The following is a 26,811-nucleotide window of genomic DNA, read 5'->3' as shown; positions in this document are numbered from 1 at the left end:
CGAGTTCCGTACCGTTAGTTATGCAGATACACGGGATTTGTGCAGATTTGTGCAGAAGACGGCCGGATGGCCCCTTTTAATTTTCCCGGGCACGGAGTTGTGAATACATTCATTCGCACGGCGAGGCGGTGAGGCGATGAGTTGTTCCGTATGTGTCACGTCTGGAGATGAATGATTCTTGGCGAGGGATTTATTATTATTTTGAATGTACTTGTTCAGGCGTGATGCATTTGTTGTTTGTTCAATCGAGAATACGGCGTACGTTATGCGCGTATTGGCTCCCCGCAGTTCCTGATCATGTGAGGTTGATCGTATTTTTATCCTCAACCTTATCCTTATCCTTATCGGCGGCTTATCGCATCACAAACACTGCGAAACACGAAATACCGGTTCAATGCGCAACACGATCAATTTATTCTATGCATGTAAACAATCTAGGCCACCTACTTCCATATTACAACAAACTCAACCAAGTCATCACCATACTAACTCCTGCCATCTCAACTAAGCCTTCCTCTTCTGCAACAATCCCTTGAACGGATTCTTCCCTCTGAACCGCATCCATGTAGCAAAGTAAACCACCGCATAGTTAAACGCGATAAAAGCGCAGAAAATGCCAAAATCCCTCCAGATGTTCCTGTAGTACACACTGAACCCCGCTCCAAACTCATCGCCAGTCGCATACTGGCAAAACTCACAGTACCCATCTGATCCAGTAGTAACATACCCTCCCGCGCGCTTGATAAACGGCTCAACGTACTCATCGCACGATTGCCCGCTCGGCGGTTCAAAGCGCGCGAATTCACCCTCCTCGCAGCGAACAGGCTGGTCGTGAATCGCAGCGCCTAGGAACGCTTCGAGGAGGTAGTGGAAGGGAGTGAGCCAGTACATCCATTCGCGCCAGAAAGTGGGGAGACCTTGAGGCGGGACGACGACACCGCAGAAGGAAACGACGAAGAGGAAGAAGATGGGGACGAGGAGAGATGCGAGGAGTTCGTTGGGTGCAAAAGCAGCGATGGCTTGGCCGAAGGAGACGTAGTACAGCTCAAAGAGCAGAACGAGCAGGAATGCGAAACCAGATGTAAAGGCTGACGCGCGCCAGCCAAAGACTCCCCACCACCAGCAGTTGAAGTAAATACCGCCCGCGATGATACGATACGGGATTTCAACGACGACAACGGCGGTGGTCCAAGCTACCCAGCTGTAGATCTTGGCGTTGTTTTCTCTCCACTGGAATATCTGGCGCGATTTGAGAAAGGCGGGCTGGAGCTGCTGAATGAGGGGTGGACTGATCGTAAGCGTCATGAAGATGGAGAATAGTCTATTCTGATAGTCAATCGATGCGAAGCCGATCTTGTAGAAGGTAAAACAGTTGAAGAGCCCCGTTGCGATGTGAAGCATAAAGTTACCAAAGATGTAATCAGGTGACCGCCAGAACGAAACGAAACTTCGACGAACGACGGCGTATGTCTGTGTAGATAGCGGCATGGCATACTCGCGATCATCTTTAAGACTCTTTGACGGTTCAACATTACGTCGACGCTCAATCATCTCCTCAATCTCTTGAGATCGCTTCTGTCGCTCTGAAGACTCCGCCCAGACATCACCCCAGTCTTGACCATCGTAGTCAGGATTTCCAGCACCAATCGCATCGAGCATGTACTCCGCTGGGTTAGCGTGCGGGGGACACTTGGGGCCGCCATTAGACTCAAAGTACTTGATCAAGTTCTCTGAATCATGGCCTAAAGGTCCGTGGTAAACAACGCGACCGCCTGATTTTAGGAGTAGAAGCTCATCAAAGTTTTCGAAGAGGACGGCGGAGGGTTGATGGATTGTACAGAGAACAGCTTGGCCTGCATCTGCGAGTTTACGCAGAAAACGCACGATGTTGAATGCAGCGCCGGAGTCAAGACCAGAAGTCGGTTCATCCAAGAACATAAGCAGTTCCGGCTTACTCGCTAATTCAACACCAATCGTCAAGCGCTTCCTCTGCTCCGCGTTAAGACCTTGTCCAACAGTGCCGATAATCGCACCAGCGATATCGCGCATCTCAAGAAGATCAATGATAGTCTCGCAGTACTCCATCTTTTCTTGCTTGGATACTTCCTTCGGTTGACGGAGCAGAGCAGAGAATTGGAGGGCTTCGCGCACGGTGGCGGTGGGTTCGTGGATATCCATCTGTTCAGCGAAACCAGTTGCGCGCTGGAAGGATTTAGGCAGGGGACGCCCGTCGACGAGAAAATCGCCTGTGATGGTGCCGAAGTTGAGACGTTGGGCGAGGCCGTTGAGAAGGGTTGTTTTACCAGCGCCTGAAAATGTTAGTGTTGGCTGTTGATTGAGAAGAGTGGACTTACCGGATGCGCCCATGAGAGCGGTCAATTTACCAGGGCGAACGTAGCCTTGAACATCGTTGAGGAGTTTTCGCTCGCCTTTTTCGTAGGGGATAGTGTAGTTGATGTTCTGGAACGTAAACACGGTTTCATTCTTTGCGACTTCTTGGGTGATCTGTTCATCGCTCTTTGTCCGTTCAGCATCACCATTTGCGACAGGATCACGTCGACCAGTCTCTTCATCTTGCTTATCGCCCTTGGCTCTACCACCAGTCGCGATAGACTCCTCAACCTTCTTAGGGACTTGTCCTCGCTTAAAGACTGTGATCGCCCCGCCTCCGACGTTGGGCTTCATGAGTTCCATACCCAACGCAGTGAGGAACACGAAAAAGATGAAGAATGCCCAGAGGAAGCCAAAGTTGCGCCAGAGATGGGAGCGTGTGTATGTGAAGGATTGTTGGATGTACGCCGCGCCAGATACAGACGTTGAACCAGGCGATGCACCCGCGAGAGTACAGCCCTGATTCTGAGGTCGTGCATTCGGGCCTTGAGGGACAAGATACGGCGGTTCACATGTGAGTGTGAGGTAAGCGAACTCATTAGCCATGAGACACTCGAAACCGTACTGAATCCAATTGATCCATCGTAACCATCCAAACCAAGGATGCATCGAGTCTGGCGGAATGAGATATCCCGTGTACACAACGAGAATCTGAATCGCAACACCCGTAAACCGCGTCGCGACATCCAACGTCCCGCACCAAGCAGAAATAGCCCTAAAGAACGCATACGTCACCATGGTGACCAACCAAAGAATGAGATTCGATATAAAAAACTGCGACGCCGTTCTCGCAAGATTCGCCATGAAGTAGATAATAACGTTGAAGATGATAACTTGTATAAAAACAAGCGGGACGTCAACGACAGTCTGGGCGATAGCGAATGCAGAAGGGCGGTAGAACGAGAATGACTTGTGCTTGAGAAGAATAGGCTTTGACTCAAATGCAGCAGTCTGTTCAGCTAATGCGAGGAGGGCGTTGAAGAGAAGAAGAAAGAACAGGGCACCGCCGCGGGGAAATGCACCGGCTGCTGTGTCGGGGAGGTTGTAGAAGAGGGAGCCGACGATGAGGCCTTGGAATAGCAGACCGCCCCATTTTCCGAAGAGAGATGCTTTGTCGCCGAACATGACGAGGAATTGACGATGGGTGCAGGCGAGGACCTGTTTGTGGAAGGCAATCTCGTAGTTCTTCTTCTTGCTCTTCTCACTCTCGTTCCTGCGCCGCTCTTCAGCTAGTGTTGCAAGATCACCTTCGAAGTCATCGATGTCTCGGAGGTTCTTCTGGTAATCCTCGCTGCGACGATATGCATCTGCAAACTCCCCCGCTGAGCGCGGGATCCGATCCTCCCAGCCCTCACGAACACTGCGCTCATGCTCATCCGTCACACTCGTCAGAAAGTCCGCCGTCGTCCAACGCTCAGGACACTCAAAGCCCAGGTTCTGGAAATACTTCTTTGCATCTTCTGCGCGGCCAAAGTACAAGCATTTTCCCTCATCAATAAGCAAGACCTTATCCACAAGGTCGTAGAGTGTTTCACCAGCTTGGTAAAGCGACACAGCGGTGGATGTATCAGCCATGTTGGTCATTGCGCGAATAGACTTGACGTATTCCACTGCCGTGCTTGCATCAAGGCCTTTACTGGAATTATCCCAGCCTTGCACCGAAGCACGCGTTATCATCGCTTCAGCGATAGAAACGCGTTTGCGCTCGCCGCCTGAGACACCACGAATAAACTCATTGCCGACTTTTGTGCCGAGGGTATGTTCGATCCAGAAGAGCTTCGTAACAACTCTCAAAAATTCACGGACGTAGTCTTGGCGCGTTTCGCCCTCCAGACGAGATTCCTTACCAGGCGTGCGAGTCTGCAGCGCAAAAGTAAGAGTGCGCTTGACAGACAGCGTGGCGTAGTGAAGATCATCCTCAGGATTATAAATAATCTCCCCGCGGAAATCTTTCGCCATGGTCGCTGCGTCGGTTCCACCGTATGTAACATCTCCCTCGACGGATTCAAAGCCCGCGCGCTGGTTGCAGAATGTTTTGAGGAACGTACTACATCCAGCACCTGGACGACCGAGCACAAGGAGGAGTTCACCTGGTCTAACGCACCCGTCGAAGTTACTGATGAGGTCTCTAACGGGTGGTTTCGCCATCGCAGCTTTAGGTCCTTGGGTGAACAATTTCCCCAGTTTGCGCGGTAGACCTAGGAAGAAATCGCCAACTGTAGGTTGAAGACTTGAACCGAGACCGACGCCGCGAACGGTGAGGTTGCGAAAGATAACACCGCTGTGACGCGTTTTCTCTTCTTCGCTTTGTTCCTGGCGCTTTTGACCGAAGATGCGAGACATGAGACGGTCGAGTTCCTCGTTATCTTCGTTGGCTTCTTCTTTCTCAGCGGGTGTAGAGGCGTTCGTTCGTCGACGCGAGAGCACGCGGAAGAGATCATCTTCGGTACGATGAGACTTGCGTTTCTCAAGCGGCGGTTCCTCATTCTCGGTGTGAGATTTGATCGGGGCAAAGACCGGCGCATCATCGTTGGAGGATGTACTCTTGCGCTGCTCTTCAGATGATTCGCGGTGGGGAAGAACAGTGCTCGAAGAAGAATTGCGATCGAGGATAGGCTGTTGAGGCTCAGAGGTTAACGCCCCAGCTGTACCGGGTGAGGCTGAACTGCCGGCGGTGACAGTATCATACGTCGCAGCCGCAGCCGCAGTATCACGGCCCGCAAACCCGGCCTCAAGCTGTCTATCAGCGTTTCCCATTGGGGTAATCGAGTTGACGCTTGGCGTAACGGGGAAACCGCCTGGGATGTCTTCATCCCTAGGCGTAGGTCTCTGATCAGCCATTTTGACGTTGATAACCTCAGAGTAACGATCACGAATAGCACATTATCGGTTTACGGGCATTGGCCATAATAAACAGACATTTTTCACTTGTGATTTATCTATGACGACATCAAAGAACAGTCTAGTCGGGCTTTCGGACATGCTGGAATTGCGACGCGGTCCGGGCGTTGAGTGGAGATTGGAGCGTCATCGATAAAAAGAGCAGATTACCCTGGAGTAATCAGGAGAGTCAATTAGTGCCTCGGACAGATTAATCTTGAACGTGCGAGGAACAGACGCTACGAGTTGGGTTACGCATGACGTTGCAGCGGCATTTTTAATTGTCCGACCGACGACAAGTGCCGTTAGCTGGAGCTTGTGATTATCGGCTTGTCATACACTTTTAAACCTTGATTGATCGAAATATTTGTTAGATCGTATCAGTCTCGATTGGGTTGCAACCCACCCAGGAGAGGACATGATTAGGGCTTATTAATAACGGATATTGACAATTTTGTTTTATTCCTTTCGATCTGTGCGATTCATTGCATTCAATGTCTTTCCTGCGTGTAAGATTTTGTGAATGCTGTGTAACTGCCCCCGTGGCCAAAAAATTCGATTATCCCATATGCGGCGTTCTCACCCAAAGCCCCCCGTCTCACTCACTCACTCACTCATACACTGTATCCCCCAAATCTCCACCGCTAGTCCCATCACTTGTCACTAAATGCAGCATCGCACGATGGCACTGAAACATTCCGATTACCAGGAATCCACCAGATGAAAAACAACCCGAGCCCGACCAAGTGAGCTAGTCTAGACCGTTTTATTTGAAACATGATCAGATCAAAATCAGACCATGGTCTCCGATGATTATCGGGCATCAACGCTGCCATTTCGAGACGCCTGCAGTGAAATGTTCCAGTGTCTGTCTCAGCTCGACCTCTCATATCGCTGCGCCCCAAAGGCGGGCGCCAATTCACCGCCGACAGAGACAGGCCACCATTTCTCGCGCTACGGATGAAAATGTTCCTAGCGGGAGATGTACCCGCGCGGTTTTTATCTGATCTCGTACCTGAGTTATTTCCATGAAGCTAAACCCAAGCTAAGTTTGAGGCTCTAAAACACCATCACCAGAGAGTCAAGACACACAAGTTAAAACGGAGACGTGTGACTTTTCAGCGTCGAAATTGATGCAAAAGTGCTGCGACATGTACCGCTCATACGATTCAGATTTCTTCTTTTTCCCCTCGGCCCAGACCCAGCCCAAATGCAAGCCTCGAATGCATAGGGAGGCCTTGTGTTGCACAAACCTCAAGGGAATTGGATGCCCAGCAGCCCTGTCGCGATCATTGGACCCGGACCGAGACTCCTGATTCGCTACGGCGTAGATATGCTGCATTTTGCTTGTGTGGGCGAACGGCAATTCCGCGTGCATGCTACCGCTGGCCGCGGTCTATATGAAGGGCCAATCCCCCCCAATGTTCACTGGCAATAAGGCATCGATTCACAAACAACGCATCTCAAGAACACTACACATTTTTTATATAAATTATCATCATCTACAGTAAAGAACCATGTGTCAGGCAGTCCCAGAGAACGGCAACACGAACACGCCCCAGAATCAGAGCCAGAGCCAGAGCCAGAGCCAGAGCTGCTGCACGCCATCTTCGGCCACGGGATCGACGCAGGGTCCTAATCCTGCCAATCTGTCTCGATACCACGTCGAGACGTTCCCCATCCCCGCTCCCCTCTCCGAATATGACTTGGATCATCGTCGTACAATCACCATTGAGTCCCAGCAGCGACTGTGGCCCCAGGACATCTGGGTTCACAGTCCGCATGGTCGACAGCTGTACCAGCCTGTGCTGATGTTTGAGACGAGAGTCCCGGAGGAAAAGCCCGAGACCAACGGAAGTGCTTCCAAGAGCGGTTAATTGAGATGCGATATGTGATATTGGGTTGGAGGAGTCGTGATGGGAAAATGATTGAATGGGCTTGGGACGGTACGGAATACACGCGACGGAGTTGGGGTCTTTCATGACACGGCCAATCAACGGGTTTTGCTTTATTCTGCATTTCGACAAAAAACCACAAAACATCAAACAACAAGGGCTTTTCGACGTCTGTACCATCGAATTTGGGGTCAATCACTGTACTAGCAAAGCCAACACTATTGATGAGAAATAATACATCACATTACTTCCCCAATCGAAGCATCAACACTCAAACCTCCACTCCACGTCCTCCCATCCCCGCCTCATCTGTATCTCGGCCCCCAACCCAGCGCCATACCTCTCAGGCCTCACCGTGCCCCCCGCAAGCTGCGGTCCCAACTTCTTGACATCGCCAAAGCCCATGTCTACAGCTTTAATCTCAAAACCTAGTAGTAATGCAGACGCGAAGCCGACTATCTCTGCGAAAGCGAGGTTTCGGCCTGGACAGAGATGGCGACCGCCGCCGAAGGGTATATAAGCTGCTTTTCGCTTGCGCTCGTCTTCTGCGCTGCCCTTGGACGCGGGGAGGAAACGCTCTGGATTGAAGACGTTGACGTCTGCGCCCCAGACACTGTCTTCGTAGTGTGCTACGCCAGCGGGGAGTTGTAGGTCTGTGTCCTTTTTGAGAATATATGTTGTTCCCTCGGGTGTCGTGATGCTCGTGTCTTGGAGGATGCGTCGCATGCTAAGAGTCTGGTTCGCAAGCCTCAACGTCTCGCGATAACAGCTCACCAGCAGCGGCATCTTCTCCTCAAAATCCACAATATTAAACGTCGCACTCCGCTTTCCATTATTCTCCTCTATAACAGCTGCATCCTCAGCTTCGGCTCGTATTCGCGTAAGAAGATCCGGTCGGTCGAGGATGTACAGCAAAAGCCAGTAAAACGTCGGCACGGCATTAAGCGTCGCCACATTCGGGAGAATAACCTCAAACTTGCCAATCTCATACCCAGTTAGACCGTTCTTGCGCAGTGCGCCGGCGCGGTTTCGTACGAGGGCTGAGACGCTGGGGTCGTGGATGTCGTGGTCTTGGGCGTACCATTTGCACGCGATGTTTTGCAGCGTGGAGCGCGCTTTGTAGGCTTTTGGCATTGTAATTGAGGGGAAGAGAGAGAGGAGGAAGTAGGGGACTGATTCTTCGAAAAGCCTAGTTCATTAGCGATGCGTTAACGTGTGATGGGGGGACATACCACATGTCTTCAATTAAAGAGGGATCGCGATTGAACGGATCAGTGTCGCCGTAGAGAGAACGCGTTGTAGCGAGGCTCATAACATCACGACACCAAAGATATAAATTCTCAACGTGTAGTCTTCCATTTGTGACCGTCTCCTTTCCCGCATTGATCGCATCAGCACGTATCGTCGCGGTGTTCAGCTTCGCAGCAATGCTCCCCAAGAAATGCACATTCATCTGCTGCAAATGCCTAACCTGGAAGCTCGCATGGATCGCCTCGGTAAATTCATCGTAAACGCCCGGAACTTTAACCTTCTCAAAGGTCTCCTGCTTCAGCGCAAAGGTCTTCTTCGCGTAGTCGAAGACAAAGGGCTCGAATGACGCGGTCTTGTTGCGGAGGAGGGTTTGGAGGAGGGCGGGATCGAAGGCGGCGTAGACTTTGCCGTTGAGCATTGGGAGGGTCGCGATTTGAACGTGAGGGTTCTCATTGCTGCGATTGATGTGTCAGTGATTGAGGAGGAGATTGGGAAGAGGGAGGGAGAGACGGACTGGATGATTCTGGGGTAATCTGCTTGGTGACGAATTATCCCGATGATGTGTCCTACCCACGGAATCGACGGTTTCACGACGGGCGGTTCGCGTGGGTCGATGCGGGGAGTTAGTAGGCGGTTTAGCAGGGCGAGCGCCACTATAGCCGCCAAAACGGTCGTGCTCAGAATTGTGACATTCGCAACACGATAGTCTACGAGACTTGTTAGTAGAGATTGAGAATTCATTGTCGCTGTGGATGCGAGAGGATGGAGGAATTTAGGCGGATTTACTTGATGAGCGGTGGGTTGCCAATGGTGCTGACTGTATTGGTTCCTGGCATTGCTAGTGCTGAGGCCAGACTTCTGTTCGAGGGGACACCCGACTTGGCCAGTCATCGTGTATTCATTTGCTTTTCAGGATTGTAAGCGCTTATTTCGCGCATTCGAGATTGTACTCACTGCAGAAGATGTAATTACTTAGCTATAAAATTGTCAATTTCTTGAAGTCATGAGGTATTATGGCCAACAATTGAAGTAACATGTCGTATTTGTTGATGCTGCTTCAGTGAAGATGCACTGAAGCTGTACCGAAGCTTCCCCACTGTTGACGAGACAAGCATTCAACTGCCGAGAGCACAAAACGGTCTCTCAACGGCCACGTCACAAACTCAATATCTATCTCTGGTACCAATGTAGCGAAACTCAAAGCTTCGCAACAGGCTTCTCCGCCTTGATCTGCGCCTTCAAAACCCTCCTCAATATCTTCCCACTCGGACTCTTAGGAACAACATCCAGCACCCTAACCCCGCCCTTCAACCATTTATGCCTCGCCTTGTGAGTCTCAACGTGCTCACAAACAGCCCTCACAACATCCTCCTCCTTTAAACCATTCGTTTTCCTGCTCTTGACAATAAACGCTAACGGCACTTCGCCTGCGCGCTCGTCCAAAATGCCTATGACTGCACAGTCATCTACGTACGGATGATCGAGGAGATGCGCCTCCAGTTCTGCGGGGGCAACTTGATGGCCCTGAATAATCAGCGATGTTTCTTAGGAAGGGTTTAGGGGGCGTACCTTGACTTTTATAAGCTCCTTGATTCGATCGACGATGAAGAAATGATCGTTCCCGCGTGGTGATTTCCGCACGAGGACTTCATCGCCCGTCCTCAACCACCGCCCATCATCACGGTGCACAAACGTCTCAGCGTTAGCTTTCTCATTATGAAGATATCCTAGCACTACATTCGGCGCTTGAACGTATAATTCGCCTGGTGTTTCGTAGGTAGTGACTTCAGCGCCGTGCTGGTCGATGATCTTGACTTTTGCGCCGGGGAGTAAAGAGCCTGATGAGCCGAGAACGGGATCTGCTTCGCTGGTGTGAAATACCGATGGTGAAGCCTCCGTTAGACCTGGTCTGTTAGCTAGAGGTTTGAAGAGATATTAGTGGTAATGAGCGTACCGTAGCCTTGGCTGATTCTCCATTTTGGATACAACTCGAGTAATTTCTGGATTGTCTCGCCTCCCAGGGGCGCAGCGCCTGAGAATACAAGCCTCACCGAGTCGAGATTGTATTTCTTGCACTTATCCTGGTTACTCAGAATCTGCACGATGATCGGCGGTACGACGCTGAGTTGCTCAATGCGGAATTTCTGAATAGCAGCTAGCAATTGATCGAGTTGAAAGCGTTGTAGAACGATGATCTCGTCGCCGCGATACTGCGCTATATGAGCGATCACAACGAGACCGTAGATGTGGCTGAATGGTAAAAGACCCAGAGCTACTTGCGTGTCGATGTTGTCCTGGGCGCGGGTTACAGACTCAAAGGTATGTATCATAAGGGTACATGCGATGACGTTGTAATGAGAGATCATAACGGCTTTCTAAACTTGTTAGACAGAACAAGAAGAATGTGAGATACGTACGGGAAGACCTGATGTACCACTTGAGTAACACAAATACGCGACTTGCCGTTTTCCCTGCCCTGGTACCCAAGGTGATAACTCCAACGGCGGTAGAGTCTTACCCTCTGCGATGAGGTCCTCAATAGTTTTGAAGGATTCTTCAGAGGGAGTCTTAGGCAAGGGGAGTAAGAAAACATGCTTTTTAGGAATGCCAACGGCAGAAGCAGCTTTGAGAGCAGTGCTGAGAAGAGGAGCGGAAGTGAATAGTGCTTTTGCGCCAGATGATCGAAGTTGATGTTCCAGTTCAGACGCTGAGTGCGCTGAACTAGCGGGCGTGACGATACCGTCTACACGGTGGATAGCGTGCGTGACGGGAATGTAATCAATCTGCGAAGTCATTAGATCTACTCACATATTGGGTAAAATGGGATTTACCGTATTGAGGGCGTAAATCGCCACGACTCTATCCCAAGCCGTTCCATCATTCGGATCAAACCCGACATTTTTCGCTAAACCCCTCGCAAGAAGGTCAACACGCCGCGCAACATCCTCCGCAGTCCACGAATCCCCCGTAACACCACACGTATACGGCCTCTTTGACTTATCAAATGCTCTTCGGCCTGCTTTTTCAGTATTGATAAAGTCTGCTACGCTGATTGAATCAGGTATTTCTACACCAGTTAGTACTGCTTCTGGGGGGCGGGGCGCTAACAGTACCTGGGAGGTTAGGCACCCAAGAGGGAGGGTAGAACGCCATTTTTGTAGTGCTTAAAGTGAGATTTGGTAATGAGGGGGATCGGGGATGGGATTGGGAGGTTGATTGATGTTTTTAAGCTATTGATGGACCGAGGTTTGCCTCTCCAAGTTCCGCGGATGAGATACCGAGCTGTTGAGATGGTATGGTGGGTGGACCAATGAGAGGGGGGGGGATTGAGGAGTGTGGGGAAATCTGGGGAAGACACGTGAGGGATCTTCGCGGGTTTACCCTGGAGGACTGGGTTTAACGGTTTTAGTGAATAATTAGCTTTTGAGGGGTTATAGAATGAAGAAATGGCTGTGTCTGTGGAAATACATCTGTTCTTCTGCATATACATCGTTGCACTACGATAGATGCAGGTACAAGATTGGGAGTTTTAAGATTGTGATACGCGATAAACTCAAACTCAGTAAAGTCTCATTGAACGGAATGAGGTTGGCATTAAGAGCTCAAGGTAAAGAAGCCAATTACCCAGGTGTCATGCTACAATATCTAGAATAGCGAAAGCAAAAACTCAGCTATAAAAAATAGAACTGGACGTTATTCGGCCAAAAAGCAGTCATCGCATTCACGTCCCATTGACGACAGGCAAAAAACGTGGTTCCGCCCGGGATCGAACCGGGGACCTTCTCGGTGTTAACGAGATGCCATAACCAACTAGACCACGGAACCGAGCACTAGTTTTGATTGGTTGAAAGACGTGTGCGAATTAGAGTCCAAGTCGCTGACACTCACAGCACGGATTGGCCAGAAGTGTTTTGAACGGTGAAGGTTATTGAGTGAGTTTGCAACGTCGCTGTGTGTATCAACATAGGTAATGGGAGCTGCAAGACGCTTCTACCATCCATATCAATTTTATTCATGACTTATTCGTTGACCAAGATGCCGACTGCCTGTAACGCCTATGATCTGTATTCGTGTACCCCACCAAACCCAATTTCATTTATTACCATTCCGGAATAGCATCGTCAAACCGGCAACCTCGTCTTGGCCCTACTCAACGTCTCAGCACACCTCCTCGCAATATCACTCTTCTTCCCCAAAATCCACAGAATCCTAATACACTCCTCCCCCCTCCCCAACCTCTCTTCCAACTCCTCCCCCGCCCTATCAACCTGCAGCAGCTCATTGACCTCGGCCATCCAAAAATTCGCCGCCTTGCTGAAAGCACGTATCAGAATGACCGTCCACGGCTCCGTGAGTATCATGCACTGGTTTATCGCGTGGTGAAACTCTGATAGCGTGGGCACGATGAAGGTCCTGTTGTCCGGGGCGGTCACGCGCGCTAGGTCGGATAGCTCTCGGGCGCTGCGCTCGCGGATCCGCATCACCCATTTGCAGCTGGAGCGGGATTGGCTCGGCGCGGGGAGGCCGAGGGCGTGCTCGTCTATGTGGTGGATTAGGTCGGCGAGGAGGAGGACGCCGAGATTCCAGTGGGCGCAGATGCAGATGAACCAGCTTTGGATGCGGCCTGGGATGGAGTTGTAGTTTTGAAGAAGTTCTCTAAAGAACGTGCCACTGGAAAAGTCAGTATCAGGATATTAGCCAGAGGCAGTGAGACTTACTATGTCGTGTTCCAGTAGCGATAAACCCTTGCAGACCGTTCAATAAACTCCTCAACCTTCTCCCCAGACTCTCCCTGTCTCAGTAAATTCTGCAAATACGCTACATGTCGAAACATCAACACCTTGACCGGCGCAGATCTCGTAACCGCCTCAGCAGCCTCTTCATATGAACAAGGCCAATGCACATTCTGCCTCGGCTTCTCAAGACTATCCTGAATAAACAGCGGGACATTCCAATCTGTGTCACCACGCGCATCATCATGCTGACTATTCGCGTCCACAACAACAAGCGGCCTTTCACTCATCGTCGAACTAACCGTATCAAACATCACCATCAACCAGTACAGCAAACTCACAGTACCCGCATCTTCACTGCTCATCGACGCCACGAGATTAGCGCGCTTGCGGCCTTTGGTGAGACCCTTTTTCTCAGCGTCGAAGCGGTATTTTAGCGTGTGCATCTTTCGCGCCGCGCGCTCCATGAAAATTGGCGGACCGTCGTTTTCGATTATGCTGGCGATTTCGTCGGCGACGGATTGCATGTCGTATACGTCCTCGAAACAACCCGATGTATCGACGTCGCTGTGCTCTGTGTCTTCAGGATCAAGAGGTTTCTGGGTGAGGCCAAAGATCATTTCTGCGCAGACGACGCGGTAGGATTCTACATCTGCGACGTCGTCTAGCGCGCGACGTGCTTGATCCCAGATGTTGCGTTGAAGGTGACGATCGAATTCTTCTTTAAAGTCGTCCATGTACTCGTTTAGTGGGTTCTCTTCTGCGATGTCGTCTAGTGAGGGATATCGTTCTCTGTGCCGTCGTGAACCTTGAGCCCATTGTGTTGCGAAGGCCATGATGCAGAGATGAAGAGCCTTGGCGGTCGCTGAGTCTTGTTGGCGGGTCATGTGAATCAGTTGTGTTGATTGAGCCACGCGATCGAGATTCATAGTCCGTCGCAGAACGCGATTCGTCCATGAAGATCCCCATTCAGCAAGATTCCCTGGTTGAGAGATAGTCTTTTGCTGGCGACCGAACGGACACGTAACTTCATTCAACCAACACGATAAATTATGCTCCAAGACATCGTGATAAATCTGCAGCAAATTCGTCGAGATCATGAGGTTATTAGACTTTGTCATCATCGACTGATCCATAGTGAAGGACGATAAAGAACTACTCTGCGTATCGCTCCATGTAGTCGACACACGACGCCGTTTCGTTCTCCGCCAGTCCTTCTCATTGTTCGGACTGACTGCGATGAGAGACTGTGCAGGTTCCGTGGGACTCACGGTGGGGAACTGCGACATTGACGCAGCGTCGATTTGAAGTTCAGGCGGGACAGTCGAGTCTTTGAAGAATTCCCAGGGTTCACTCAACGGTTCCTCAGGTGCAGTCAGATCCTTGAACTGAATCCCGTAGAAATTAGAGTCAACAGGCTCTGTCTGTTCAGGCACAAAGTCAAATGGTAGCGCATCGAGGGATGATGAATTGTCGAGAAATGAGGGGACGTTTAGACTGGTGTCGATCTCTGAAAAGACGGGCACTGGAGGTAGAGACTGCGAGACAAAAGACTGCGCTGCTGATTGCGCATCAAAAGGGTTATCATCTGGGACAATAGAATTCGGTGTATCGCGTGTATTCTCCGTTGATGTCGATTCTCGTCGTGTGGAGGTTGAATCCCGCCTCGAGGGGACAATGCATTCAATACCTGGTTCGCCCCGCGCAGCCGCAGCGAGAGCATAAGAGATCTGAATCTGCGTCCACGCCCAGTTCATGGTACATTTCTTGTGAGTCTTTGTACAGTACGAACACGGCGACGATTGAGCTAGAGGTGCTACACAATTGTCAGCACTCCCGTACCCTCAACTGTACTGAAGCGGGGGGAGGGGGGATCTCACGCTTCTCGCCCACAATCATCTTGCCATCGCGGAGAGGATCCATATTTCTCGGAATCTCCAACGGGGGAGCGTCGCAGCCCCTCTTTGACTTTCTACACTGATCGCAGGCATATTGCGTTCTCTTCATGATGTCGATATAGGGGCCTTGAGGATGAGAGATGGTAGCGTGAAAAATTGCATCAGCGACAAAAGTGGGCGGAACTTGGGTTAAAGCTCCCCCCCTCCCCTCCCTTGCAGATATAAGCCCCCCAAGCCCAAGGCCCCCCTCCCGAACCCCGGATTCCCACCTGATCCGAGCGTTTGTTTCCCCACGTTCTTTGCTCTTTTGGTTTAGTGCATCCAACCAAAGTTTGTCCTGGGAGAGGGGGAGGGGACCCCTGGGAAATGCTGGCTGGCGACTAGCGAACAGACAACAGCCTCATTTCTAATGATTTTACGGTTTAGATCGAGATGATCAGAGTTTCTAGACTCTTCCAAAATCGAGGTCAATGTGTAACTTTACGCGAAAGCACTGAGAGGCTGTGGAGGTTCGGGATTCAACGGGCTACGCCGCAATGTCTTGGCTGACTCTTCGATTCTGACTCTCAACTAGCCTAACTTAGATCTCAAATCTCATCTCATCTACAGAACAGCCTTGTAAATCTCGGTCTCAACAGCGGCCCAGAGACCCAGGACCTTGGCATCAGCAAAAGGCAGAATCTGCGTGCACACCATCCCTCCAATGCCGTGCTCGCGATCAGCCCACCACCAGAGATTAGCCAATCCAGCCCACTGAACCGTGCTCTTCGACCGCCCTGAGAAGCCTCCATTGGTGAGCATGAATGTCAGTCCCCAGCCCTGTTGGTCCCAATGGTTAGTGTGTGTCTGCTGAATTGCGGGGGAGGAAAGGGAGCGTCGTACCTGGGGTGGATTTCCGTCGACGGGGTATAGCTCGCCGATAGGGTTGGTCAGATCTGGTTTGGCAGCTGGGATGGGCTGACGGCTGAAGTTTGGGAATTTCTCGATACTGTTGCTTAGCATGAGATCGACCGTTTCCTTCTTGAGGATCTGGGCGCCTGTCTTGGGACATGTTCCACCGTTGAGCAGAACAGTGAGAACCTCTGTTTAATTCAGCATCCATTCACCCGCACAGCATTAACCATTTGTACTAATTACTTACTTCCGTACTCTTGGGGCTGCGCAAACATTCCCGCGCCGCCACTATGGAAAATTGAAGCGATTTCGCTCGCGTTGTCAGTCACGAGAGGAAGACGCTGGAGATGATCGCGCGTTCGCAGTGTACCGTCTGCGTCGCGCTGATGCATGTGAGCTAATTTCGCGCGCATCTCTTTACCGGGCAGCATGGACATGTTTTTGATGCCTAGAGGTGCAAAGACGTTCTTCTGGAGAAAATCATTGAGACGCAGACCGCTGGCTCGCTCAAGCGCGATGCCAGCCCAGTCAATTCCGACCTGAAATGTTAGCCGACGTTCAGACGCGAAGAAAATGTACTTACACCGTATTCCCAGCCTTCGCCAGGCTGGAACAGAAGAGGAAGCTTGACGATATCCTCAATACGACCAGAAAACTCATCAATACCCGCAGGATGACTCCAATCCCTCAAGCGCTCATTAAAAAACGTATATCCAAAGCCAGCAGTATGTGTCAGCAGCATGCGCAGCGTAATAAGATTCTTCTTGTCCTCAAAGCTCCCATCAGGCTTCAAGACCTTGAGACCCTTGAGCTCAGGAACAAGACTCTCAAGATGTTCACCATCATCGAGTTTAAGCTTTCCCTGCTCCACGAGCTGCATGCACGCAACGCCAGCAAGCATCTTGGTGCACGAGGCGATCCAGAAAATGTTATCGAGCGTCATGGGCTCATTGGTCCCGACACCGCGCGTACCCGCTGAATGAGCGAATATCTCACCGGATTTGTCGACCAGTACGACCGTGGTACCGGGAATACCAGTTTTTTGGTCGGCGCATGCATCGTCGATTATGCTGCGCAGCTTGGAAGTCGCTTGAGCAGTGATAGGCATGTTGGGCAAAACGTATGGTCTAAAATTTTTGAATGGGGGTTGATCAATCTGTTACAGAACTGACGTCTATCCCTAGTGAAGCCATCTATTTATACTGCTAGTCGAACAATGGCGCTATGATTCTAAGATAGCGCAGCCTTGGCTCGTGGCCCGCGCCAGCTCACAAAGGTTTATCTAGTCATATGACAGGGCACCACCTGCATACAGCACGCACCATACTCTATTCATCGCGACCCCGCCCCCTCGCAATCTAACAGAGTTCAAGAAACACCAAGGATTCCAGCGTAGATCCCTTCCCCAAGCTTGCGGACCCGCATCCGCAGATACGAGTGCACAGACGAGGGGTAAAACGCAAAAGCTCCAAGCTGGACTTTTGATTCTGGATTCATTGAGGGTGCGGCGCCGCGTGCGCTCGGCAGTTGACGGCGTCCGAGGCCCCGTGGGGTTCGATCCGGGGTAGAGCGTGCGGGGAAGGACGACGTGCTGTAACATCGCTGTGTCTCGTTTGGTGGCATTGCAGGGACGGAGCTGGGGTTGTTGGATGTGACGAGGCGGATGCGGGTACGCAGTTACGCAGGGCGGAACGGAGGCCGGTTTGCGGTGCCCTTTCACATGATGCTACTGTAGAGTTTCACGGGGAATGCAAGGTGTTTCGATTTGATGAACCGCAGGACCAACATGCATATGCAGATGACGAATGGTGTTTATAAACTGGTTGTATTTCCTGTAAACTAGAGTCTTCTCATCACAAGCAAGTCTTTTCATCTCAAGCATTTACTCTGTTTTTAAACAATACTCTTTCACAATGGGCGAGAATATCCCAATTCACAAGAAGTTCAACACTGAGCTTACAGATTACTCCGTCGAGCATCATGATGATAAAGGTGTCTATGCCGATAATCTCGAGGTAGACGCTCTTGTCGTGGGTGCTGGCTTCGCTGGTGTTTTCATGCTCAAGACTCTTCGGGATCGCGGTTACAAGACTGTTGTTTACGAAGCTGGCAACGACACGGGTGTAAGTAAACCGACAATCTACCCAATGGTTTGAGACTAACAGAATAGGGTACTTGGCGATGGAATTGCTACCCCGGTGCTGGTGTCGACTCCGAAGTGCCTGAATACGAATTCAGCTGGCCTGAGGTTTACAATACCTGGACTTGGCCTTGCAATTATCCTACTTACGCTGATCTCCGCGCTTACTTCGATCATGTCGACAAGGTCCTTGATATCAAGAAGGATATTGCTTTCAACACTGTTGTTGTAGGCGGCAAGTTTGACACTGAGAGCGGTCGCTGGCATATCCGCACTGCAGACGGTCGCGTCGCGAAGGCCAAGTATCTCGTCCTCGGAACCGGTTTCGTAAGTCTTTCACAGTCCTCCGTGGTGATCTGGGACTAACCTCATAGGCTGCCCGTCGATACATCCCCGACTGGCCTGGCATGGACAAGTTCAAGGGCATAATCCACCACTCCTCCTTCTGGCCCGACGAAAAAGTCGACGTCACCAACAAGCGCTGCGCCATCATCGGCACCGGCGCCTCAGGAGTCCAGATCACACAGGCCTGGGGTCCCGAAGCCGGCCATCTCAAGGTCTTCCAACGAACCCCCAACCTGGCCGTCCCCATGCGCCGCAAATACCCCACCGCCGAAGAGCAAAACCAAGCTAAGAAGTTCTACCCCGAGCTCTTCCGCTACCGCGAAGATTGCTTCGCTGGCTTCCACTATGACTGGTACGAGAAGAACACCTTTGACGACACGCCTGAGGACCGCGAGGCTCTGTACGAGCAGGTCTGGAAGGATGGCGGTTTCAGGTACTGGGTTGCTGTGTACAAGGATAACCTGTTCAACCCTGAGGCGAACAAGGAGAGTTACAAGTTCTGGGCGAAGAAGACACGAAGCAGGATCGGTGATCCTAAGAAGCGGGATATCCTTGCGCCGACGGTGGACAACATGCCGCATTACTTTGGTATTAAGCGCCCGTGCTTGGAGTATGATTACTACGAGCAGTTCAACAGGGAGAATGTGGATATTGTGGACATCAAGAACAATGCGATCAAAGAGTTTACGGAGACGGGTATTACGCTTGAGGATGGGACGCACCATGAATTCGATGTCATTGCTGTTGCGACGGGCTTTGTAAGTGTTCCCCAGAAGATTTGGTGGAGAAGAGATGCTAACGGTTATAGGATGTCGTCACTGGTGGTGAGTACGCTTTTGGAAGAGAGAGTTGAAGATACTAATGGTTTTAGTGATGACGCAGCTTGGTCTTCAGAGCATCGAGGGCGCTGAACTCGAGAAGGAATGGAAGACTGGCGCGACGGTATGTATTTCTTCTTGAATCTTCATATCAGCACTAACATTATAGACCTATCTCGGCGTCACTACCCCCGGCTATCCCAACATGTTCCATATCTACGGTCCCCACGGCCCTACTCTTCTCAGCAACGGCCGTAAGTCACCCTTGCCCCAGTAACATCTTCATCGCTAACAAAGCCAGCTACATCCGTCGCCGTCCAAGGCCGCTGGATCGTCGACGCCATCGACAAGATCAAGAACAACGACATCAAGTACCTCAACCCCACCAAGGAGGCCGGCGAGAAATGGAAGAAGCATATTGTTGAGCTTAACAACAGGACTCTCTTCCCTACTACTCGCTCCACGTAAGTACCCCCTATGCTACAGAATGAATGACTTGGCTGACGATGAGTGTAGATACATGGGCGGCTCTATTCCTGGTAAGATTTACGAGCCTGTTTGTTACTCTGGTGGTATTCCTGCGTACAAGGTTGAGATTCGGGAGGCGCTTGATACGCTGAAGGGCTTTGAGGTCGTCAAGAATAAATAGACGAGACGTGCGGGGTTCGTACTCTAGCTATCTCGAGCTCTTGCTGGAGTATGAAGTTGGTAGACTTAGGTTTTAGCTATGAATTTATGTTTTGTTCTTGCATACTATGGCATCGCATTGGGTCGTTGAGTGATGTCTTTGGCTTCTGAGATTTAGTGTCTTGATTCAAATTCGCTGCACTCGGAGGCTCGCCGAGTCTTTGTGAGGCGGATGACCTTGACAGCCCTTGAATAACTTCCGGGCCTCAAATGATGAGCACCAATGAAGTCTCGCCCCTACTGTTCTCAATTGCAAGTCATTCGTTTGAGTGAGTGATGTGTTGGTATTTACCTTTGGCTACTATCATCGCAATCGCGGCGTCTAAACGTACCTTGATGTCTGCTCTAACCAACATCGATGTCGCGTCGCGTTCAACATTGCACGCCAATTACCTAGTCATCTTCTAACGGCTATGCCAATCATAATATCGTTGCGTCGTATCAATCTCCATGCGCAGTGAATTCCCTGAGCATCTGCCATCTTGCATCAAGCTTGCATCAGAGCCAACTGAAGCAAGTGTCGCGCGTATTTATATTCCGGCCGCATCGCATCGCGTCAAATCGTCACATTTAATCGCACGCACGTTATCCGGCAGTTCCGCGTATCATCGCATTCCCGAGATCCAAATCTTGCCATCTCCTTTTCGGAATTGCCCCATCTCAAACTCTGACAGGCTGAAATGTACCTGCATCTCCTCGGCGGGTATGGTCTGACGGGTAACCCGGCTGTACAGGCAAACTTCGGTAACGCGACTTCAACTCGGTAATAGTCATGTCTCCTCCCAAACATCCTCTACTTGCCTCAATTCAATACGGAGTAGATCCCAAGCATCATCACTGTGTCCATCGTATATCCACAATGATCGGATATTTCATCAAATTCTCCCCTCGGCAATGCCTTGGATAAATAATACCAGCCCCAAATTCTCATTATGTCATAATTTCGGAGCCTCCAACACCGAACAAACCCCGTGAGCAGAGTCATCCAACCAGAATAGGAAACTACGGGGAAAGGCCCCATAAATACCCGTGCTTCTGAATTTCTGTTACGAAATCGTCTCGAAAAGATGCCAATAACAAAGCGAGCCCGGCTCAAACGGCCTGGTCACGTATTACTCACTCGGTTTTGCACAGGTTTTTACTGGCATTTTTCGGCATCATGGAAGCCTATGGTGTTCTTTTTGGTGGGTGCATCTCCGCGGCTTGGGACACTGGTATAAGGAGCGTTGGATCTGCTCTTTTTTTGGGGCTGAGGGTATCGTCAGACATTCATTAACAGAGTTTGGACAAACAAACGCCATCGTTACTAATTTACGTCATAATTCGTGCTCTCATCTCAATTCTCCTTCTTTCATCATTTTGAGGCGCGTTTCGCAAAATATCACCTGATTACCCCGGATTTTCATCTCAGATCAGTCAGATCTCATGGCGCGTCTTAACCCGACATCATGGACTTTCGATATCGATCGATACCTCAATCCATTTATACCATCACCGCCATGGCAACATATTCCGTATCCTATCGCATACATCTTTGGATACCGACGCGATAAACCAAAGAGCATTGGGTCAATCTTGCCAGTGATATGGGCATTCATCGGAATATTCATCGCACTCTCAGTAATTGAATTGGCATCTGAGCGCATTCCCTCTTTCGTTGAACGAGGCGCCCCAATTATTGTTGGATCCTTTGTAAGTTGTTGTCTACAACGAGTTTGATGAATGTTGGCTAATGATGTAGGGCGCCGGCGCTGTTCTCGAATTCTACGCTATCGAATCTCCCCTCGCCCAACCACGAAACTTCTTCGGCGGCCAACTCATCGCCGCAACAATAGGCGTCAGCATCGGCAAACTCTTCCTCCTCAGCTCAAACTTCCACTCCATCCAATGGCTCGGCGGCGCCATATCCTGCGCGACCGTAACGTCCATAATGGCCCTAACAAAAACCATCCATCCCCCGGCCGGCGCAACCGGTCTCCTCGCCGTAGTCGACAACCGCCTCCTCGATCTCGGCTGGTTCTTTATCCCCGTAGTATTATTCAACTGCACTATCATGTTTGGCGTTGCGCTGTTGGTTAATAACATTCAGCGCGCGTATCCGGTTTATTGGTGGACGCCGGAGGACTTGAGGGGGGTTAAAACGGAGGGGAAGAGGGAGAGTGTTGATGAGGAGAAGGGGAGGGTGACGGAGGATAGTGATTCAGAGAGGCATGAGAGGCATGATGGGAGGGAGATTATCATGAAGCCCGGCGGGAACTTGGTGCTGCCGCAGAATTTGTTCCTCATGCAGGAGGAGCTGCAGCTGTTGGAGGAGATTGCCAACCGTTTATAGGTTGTGAAAAAGTGTCGCATCGCGTTGCATAGCAGTCAATTTAAAAAGCAATTAATTTAGTCTCATTCAGGCTATCAAAGCATTATCTCGTGACTCATCGGTCGTTTCTCATAAAGACATGTCATTCCTGTAACGTTCATAGTGCCAAACCAGTACAGCCTCATCTGACCAACACCAAGTCCTCAATGCTCAACCATCCTTTACCCTACAAAAGCAATCAGAAATATAGTATACTTACCCCAATGTCAAATGGATTCTCTACCAATCTCTCAAATCATTCTCCATTTCGTGAGGCTCATGCTCACTTTTCGTCGTGACTGTACGCCTTTCCGTAAAGGGTAATGGTGGACATCACCAACCAATCAACACGCTCCATATGACTTAGTAAAAGTCATAAGGGCTCAGACGACCACTATACTCCTCCTCTCTCACCCTGAATCTCTCCACAAACCGCGGCGCACAATGGAACCGACGTCGGCGCGAAACAGGCATGCTATTGCACGGCGCATTCTCCCCATCTCGCAGGCGCTGCTCATGCTGACGCTGAAGCCCATCAACATGGCGTCGGTACTCTCGCAGCCCAAATCGCTCCTCTTGCATTCGGCGCCGACGGAGCATCTGAGCGTGACTAATAGCACGGCGCTGGTTACCGCGGTTGATGAAGAATTGGAGATTGCGACGGATGCTACGGCCGTTGATGCGTCCTCCGAGGGTGTTTCGCTGGGGACTGGTTCGTGGGGAGGGAGGGCGGGACGGGATGGGTCGTTCCATGTCTGGTTGGGGAGGGGACATGTCAGGTGCGGCGTAGAAGCGGGGGATGTCGTAGAGGGAGGGTGAGCCTGGTGAGTGCGGTACCTCTACGACATCGTCGTCAGTTTCTGGAGAAGGCTCTGGCTTTACAGTGGCGGTTGCTTCATTCTCAAGAGGGTCGACGTCTGCCTCTTCAATATTCACTGGAGAGGGGGTTTGCGAGCGTCGAAAGGGAGGGATGTCATGAAGACATGGCGATCGAGGTGACTCGGATGCAGCCAGGGTATCCGGCGACCCAGGCTCGGCCTTGACAACAGTGTTTCCTTCATCCTCCAGAGAATTGACAGCTACTTCTTCAGTATCGGCCTGAGGAAGGATGTCTAAGGGGAAAAAGAGGTCATGACCGTAACAATGCCCTGCTCTTCGAGGCGGAAGTTCAAACTCTGGCATCACACCACCGTTTGCTCGCATCTGAGCAACGACATGCGATATATCTCTATGCAACATCTCACCCATATGAGTGACCCATCCTGGGCACATAAAGTCGTAGTGCTCTGCTTCTTCATCCATCTTGATGATGGGCCCTGGTGAGTGTTTTGAGTTTCGAAGGATTGACTGCAGGGAATAAACACGAGGGCTACTTGGTCCTGGTGTAGTGGGTTTAGGCGTGCGTTGGGTATTGGGTAGAGTATACTGTCACATCGTCAGATGGGAAGACTTGTTGAGGTTGATGAGACATACCAAGTAGATGGAGGATAGTGAAGGCTCTGGTGAGTATGAAGTCTCGTAGTTCTGCGGTCGAGATGACAAGGATGAGAGTTTGGTGATAGACCTCAGAGACTTGAGATGTGGATGAGGTTGATGATAGATGAGATCAAGACGACGCTGTGAAGGAGAAGGGTTATGAGATGTTAAAGACGAATCCGAGTTTCAGAAGAGGCTCGATGAGAGGAGTACATGGATGAGTGAGATGCTGCCTGGTTGCCTCAGATGCCAGTGCCAGCGCAGCTGGCCCATTATTCCCTGTGACGCATGTCCAAACGAACACCAACCTGAGTGTCCTAGTTCCACTGGCAAGTTTTGGTCTTTCTTGCTGCCTGCTGGAAAGTCTGTTCACTTCCAGAACGTACTTCAACACCATCTATCTATGTTCAGTGCATCAAGTCAAGCGGAACATTTAAACCGTTTCCTCTAAATTCGAGCAGAGTCGATCTAATTAAATAGCAATGAAAAATATCCCGACCGTGCCCCCAAACCCGTATCCAATTAAGCCGGAGACGCCTTGTCTACAGATACAACCAGCGACCGGGCTTCGCATCCGATAGCCCATTGATCTAAAGCAGTTGAGATGCGATCGTGCCAGCCCGTAGTGTTCTGGATGTAAAAAGCAAAGGATCAGTGTTCGCCGCCTCGTGTTCTAATGGATGTTCACATCAATTCTCGTCTTGGCATCCCCTATGACCTACAGCAATGGTGCATCTCGAAACATTCCAATTGGCTGATTCCCTGTTCTTGTTCCCAAAATTAGGCCTGACAGGCGCCAAAAAAACACCTTTGCAGTTAGTCACTCTTAAGCTTAAGCCCGTTAGAGAAACCATCGACGTTAGTGCGGCGCTGGACACCAAACTATTGACTCCTCGGAAATTAACCACTGCGATAAGCATAACGATAAAACCAGAGTAATCCCCTCTGTGATTTATTCTTTCTTCACCGACCATTTTCGCTCTTTCAGTCGCTCGTTAAACATGATTTCTGCAAAGGTTTTGCTGGCCTTTGGCCTGGTCGCTGTGTCTGCGGGGCCTTGTAAGCCTGTTACAACCTCGTGTAAGTCGATCGCTTCGGCGCGTGAATTTAATTGACGAAAATGGTACAGTGGCTGTGAGCTCGGAGACAAGCGTTACTGTCGATTCCACCACTTTGGCCAGAAGCACGGAGTCTACTGCCGTGACAGCTGCCGAAACTGAGACTGAGACCGCCACGACTGCGACCCTGGACGCGACGTTGACCTCCGATCTGACGACTCTCTTGACTGCGACTAGTGATGTGACAACCCTCACCACTGAAGCAGCCACGACAACCACCGAAGAAGTCACTACTACTACTGAAGCAGCCACTACCACCGAAGAGGCTACAACCACGGAAGCTGCTACAACCACCACCGCCGAGCTCCCCGACTCAACCCAATTCAACATCTACCCCAACCAAGGCGTATCCGCCACCGGCCCCCTCAAAGTCCGTATCCAGCCCGGCGGCTCAGTCTACTTCAACAACCCCTCCAGCGACTACACAACCGGCACATTCGTCGTCAACTCCCGCGGCAAGCTCGTCAACGGAAACCAGCTCATGTGCGCGTTCTTCCGAACGGGCCAACAATACGGCGACATCGTTGGTTGCCCGCCCGCTGACGAGGCGGATGCTCGCTATGTGCCTATAGATTGTGAGCTCGGTGCAGAGGGACAGCTGGATTGTTCGGTCCAGGGCAAGTTTTGTTATTACAATCCGGAGATCACTTGTGATGCTAGGGGGTTGTATCCTTATTTCTATCTTGAGAGCGCTGGGTCTTCTGGATATGGGCTTATTTTGGGATCGAATGGGCTTAATCTTACACCAGTTGAGCTTGCGGCTCAGCCTCAGCCAACGGAGCCTTAGGCCGGAGCATTTTGTTAGTTCATGGCTTCTTATGCTCTAGAAATAGAGGGTTTCTAGTCATTGTTCCATTCATGTACATATCTTGAACCAAGTACACATAGATTCGTTGTATAAAACCTTGGCTCATCTGAATTGGTGATCTTTGATGGTCATGTCGTTTCATGCCTCGGAAGATCGCCTATCGGTTATCCAGGAAATTGACATCGATCTAATTCCGCGATGAGCCTCAATCAATTTAATTCGGATATAGCAAGATATTAAATAAATACACCAAGCGCAACAGCAGCCGCCGCAACCATACCCTTCGCTCTCGAAGCGCTATTATCCGTGACAGTAGCCGCAGCCGCGGAAGTAGTCTGACTCGCCACCGAACTCTCAGTAGCCGCAACCGTGGCCATCGCCGATGTTGTCTCCTCAGTCGTAGTTACAGCCTCAGTGGCCTTTGCCTTGGAAACAGTAGTAGCTTCCGAGGTAGTCACCGAAACAGAGACTGTCTCAGACGAAACAGGCAATTTAATTCCACAAACAGCTTCAGCGTCGAAAGTGAAAGGAATGCCGTGAGCATCGCAATCATTCGAAGATCTCTCAATTTGTTCTGTGCCAAATTAGTGACAGTTTGGTCAATTGATGGGGATGCATTACCTGGTAGAACGTTCTCAGCACAATTGTCAGCGATGCAGCAGAAGAACTTCTCGCGCATGTCTTTGAGGGTACAGACACACGCCGGGTTATCGGCGTTGCATTTATTGGTAAAGTACTTGAAGAAACAATTATTCTGCACTATTATCAGCACTAATATTCTCAGGTTGTAGAGCTAACTCACGTTGCAGGTGGCATCCTTGTTCTGCTTCTCCTGATCATATTGAGCAGCCGCAAAGCTGCCCACGACGCTAAGAAGCATTAACACGTTAGATAGACGAGTCATTTTGTCGATACTGGTATTTTACGGGCAATTGTCAGAGCGAATATCGTGGATTTAAGTAAGGCATTGATGCCCCTGATTGAACTTAGCCGATAGAGACGCTGATTGGTTGAAGAATGGGTCTGGAAATTACAGGCAGGGGATGAATAAAACCCAGCGAATGAGGTTCACGAATCGAAGCTTAGTTTCTCTGTGCCTTCGCCGAAGGATTCATGGTGTATTTTTG

General features: G+C 50.5%; 11 protein-coding genes and 1 non-coding gene across 13 annotated transcripts; 4 read left to right on the top strand and 8 right to left on the bottom strand.

Moving 5' to 3' along the window:
* Window positions 1–384: 384 nt before the first annotated feature.
* On the bottom strand, window positions 385–5,360 carry FVEG_13167 (hypothetical protein). The gene is made up of 2 exons (XM_018902546.1): window positions 2,355–5,360; window positions 385–2,309 (listed from the first exon to the last, which is right to left on the bottom strand). Exons 1-2 carry the CDS (start codon window positions 5,230–5,232, stop codon window positions 505–507), a joined length of 4,683 nt encoding a protein of 1,560 aa, XP_018761311.1. The 5' UTR covers window positions 5,233–5,360; the 3' UTR covers window positions 385–504.
* A 406-nt stretch (window positions 5,361–5,766) lies between these two features.
* Window positions 5,767–8,436, top strand: FVEG_13168 (hypothetical protein). The gene has a single exon (XM_018902547.1). The coding sequence runs from the start codon at window positions 6,789–6,791 to the stop codon at window positions 7,146–7,148; it is 360 nt and encodes a 119-aa protein (XP_018761312.1). The 5' UTR covers window positions 5,767–6,788; the 3' UTR covers window positions 7,149–8,436.
* Window positions 7,256–9,174, bottom strand: FVEG_13169 (hypothetical protein). 2 transcript variants are annotated; one of them, XM_018902548.1, is made up of 3 exons: window positions 8,932–9,174; window positions 8,399–8,872; window positions 7,256–8,355 (listed from the first exon to the last, which is right to left on the bottom strand). In XM_018902548.1, exons 1-3 carry the CDS (start codon window positions 9,156–9,158, stop codon window positions 7,431–7,433), a joined length of 1,626 nt encoding a protein of 541 aa, XP_018761313.1. In that variant the 5' UTR covers window positions 9,159–9,174; the 3' UTR covers window positions 7,256–7,430. The 2 variants fall into 2 exon arrangements, with proteins under 2 accessions (XP_018761313.1, XP_018761314.1); XM_018902549.1 differs by lacking the exon at window positions 8,932–9,174 and having other exon boundaries at window positions 8,399–8,908.
* A 402-nt stretch (window positions 9,175–9,576) lies between these two features.
* FVEG_13170 (hypothetical protein) lies at window positions 9,577–11,570 on the bottom strand (the record flags this gene model as incomplete). Its single annotated transcript, XM_018902550.1, has 6 exons — window positions 9,577–9,941; window positions 9,987–10,321; window positions 10,372–10,792; window positions 10,835–11,200; window positions 11,249–11,484; window positions 11,531–11,570. The coding sequence occupies 6 exons, from the start codon at window positions 11,568–11,570 to the stop codon at window positions 9,615–9,617; spliced, it is 1,725 nt and encodes a 574-aa protein (XP_018761315.1). The 3' UTR covers window positions 9,577–9,614.
* Window positions 11,571–12,168: 598 nt separating this feature from the next.
* On the bottom strand, window positions 12,169–12,242 carry FVEG_17460. The gene has a single exon. It is a non-coding gene; the product is annotated as a tRNA-Val (tRNA).
* A 160-nt stretch (window positions 12,243–12,402) lies between these two features.
* Window positions 12,403–15,222, bottom strand: FVEG_13171 (hypothetical protein). The gene is made up of 3 exons (XM_018902551.1): window positions 15,031–15,222; window positions 13,136–14,966; window positions 12,403–13,088 (listed from the first exon to the last, which is right to left on the bottom strand). Exons 1-3 carry the CDS (start codon window positions 15,155–15,157, stop codon window positions 12,539–12,541), a joined length of 2,508 nt encoding a protein of 835 aa, XP_018761316.1. The 5' UTR covers window positions 15,158–15,222; the 3' UTR covers window positions 12,403–12,538.
* Window positions 15,223–15,531: 309 nt separating this feature from the next.
* FVEG_13172 (beta-lactamase) lies at window positions 15,532–17,154 on the bottom strand. Its single transcript, XM_018902552.1, has 4 exons — window positions 16,526–17,154; window positions 16,190–16,481; window positions 15,931–16,130; window positions 15,532–15,867 (listed from the first exon to the last, which is right to left on the bottom strand). Exons 1-4 carry the CDS (start codon window positions 17,048–17,050, stop codon window positions 15,652–15,654), a joined length of 1,233 nt encoding a protein of 410 aa, XP_018761317.1. The 5' UTR covers window positions 17,051–17,154; the 3' UTR covers window positions 15,532–15,651.
* Window positions 17,155–17,855: 701 nt separating this feature from the next.
* FVEG_13173 (hypothetical protein) lies at window positions 17,856–19,964 on the top strand (the record flags this gene model as incomplete). The annotated part of the gene is made up of 8 exons (XM_018902553.1): window positions 17,856–18,065; window positions 18,113–18,409; window positions 18,457–19,185; window positions 19,236–19,251; window positions 19,299–19,369; window positions 19,415–19,499; window positions 19,547–19,709; window positions 19,762–19,964. 8 exons carry the CDS (start codon window positions 17,856–17,858, stop codon window positions 19,892–19,894), a joined length of 1,704 nt encoding a protein of 567 aa, XP_018761318.1. The 3' UTR covers window positions 19,895–19,964.
* A 1,001-nt stretch (window positions 19,965–20,965) lies between these two features.
* Window positions 20,966–22,357, top strand: FVEG_13174 (hypothetical protein). The gene is made up of 2 exons (XM_018902554.1): window positions 20,966–21,624; window positions 21,674–22,357. The coding sequence occupies exons 1-2, from the start codon at window positions 21,358–21,360 to the stop codon at window positions 22,262–22,264; spliced, it is 858 nt and encodes a 285-aa protein (XP_018761319.1). The 5' UTR covers window positions 20,966–21,357; the 3' UTR covers window positions 22,265–22,357.
* A 288-nt stretch (window positions 22,358–22,645) lies between these two features.
* On the bottom strand, window positions 22,646–23,584 carry FVEG_13175 (hypothetical protein; the record flags this gene model as incomplete). The annotated part of the gene is made up of 1 exon (XM_018902555.1): window positions 22,646–23,584. One exon carries the CDS (start codon window positions 23,582–23,584, stop codon window positions 22,646–22,648), a length of 939 nt encoding a protein of 312 aa, XP_018761320.1.
* Window positions 23,585–24,665: 1,081 nt separating this feature from the next.
* FVEG_13176 (hypothetical protein) lies at window positions 24,666–25,966 on the top strand. The gene is made up of 2 exons (XM_018902556.1): window positions 24,666–24,838; window positions 24,888–25,966. The coding sequence occupies exons 1-2, from the start codon at window positions 24,760–24,762 to the stop codon at window positions 25,661–25,663; spliced, it is 855 nt and encodes a 284-aa protein (XP_018761321.1). The 5' UTR covers window positions 24,666–24,759; the 3' UTR covers window positions 25,664–25,966.
* On the bottom strand, window positions 25,921–26,588 carry FVEG_13177 (hypothetical protein; the record flags this gene model as incomplete). The annotated part of the gene is made up of 3 exons (XM_018902557.1): window positions 25,921–26,258; window positions 26,306–26,438; window positions 26,487–26,588. 3 exons carry the CDS (start codon window positions 26,586–26,588, stop codon window positions 25,921–25,923), a joined length of 573 nt encoding a protein of 190 aa, XP_018761322.1.
* Between the last annotated feature and the right edge of the window lie 223 nt (window positions 26,589–26,811).

Source organism: Fusarium verticillioides, chromosome 6 (assembly GCF_000149555.1).
Source record: "Fusarium verticillioides 7600 chromosome 6, whole genome shotgun sequence".
NCBI lineage: Eukaryota > Fungi > Ascomycota > Sordariomycetes > Hypocreales > Nectriaceae > Fusarium > Fusarium verticillioides.
Note: the sequence above shows the minus strand (reverse complement) of the source record. Positions and strands in the feature narration are given on the sequence as shown.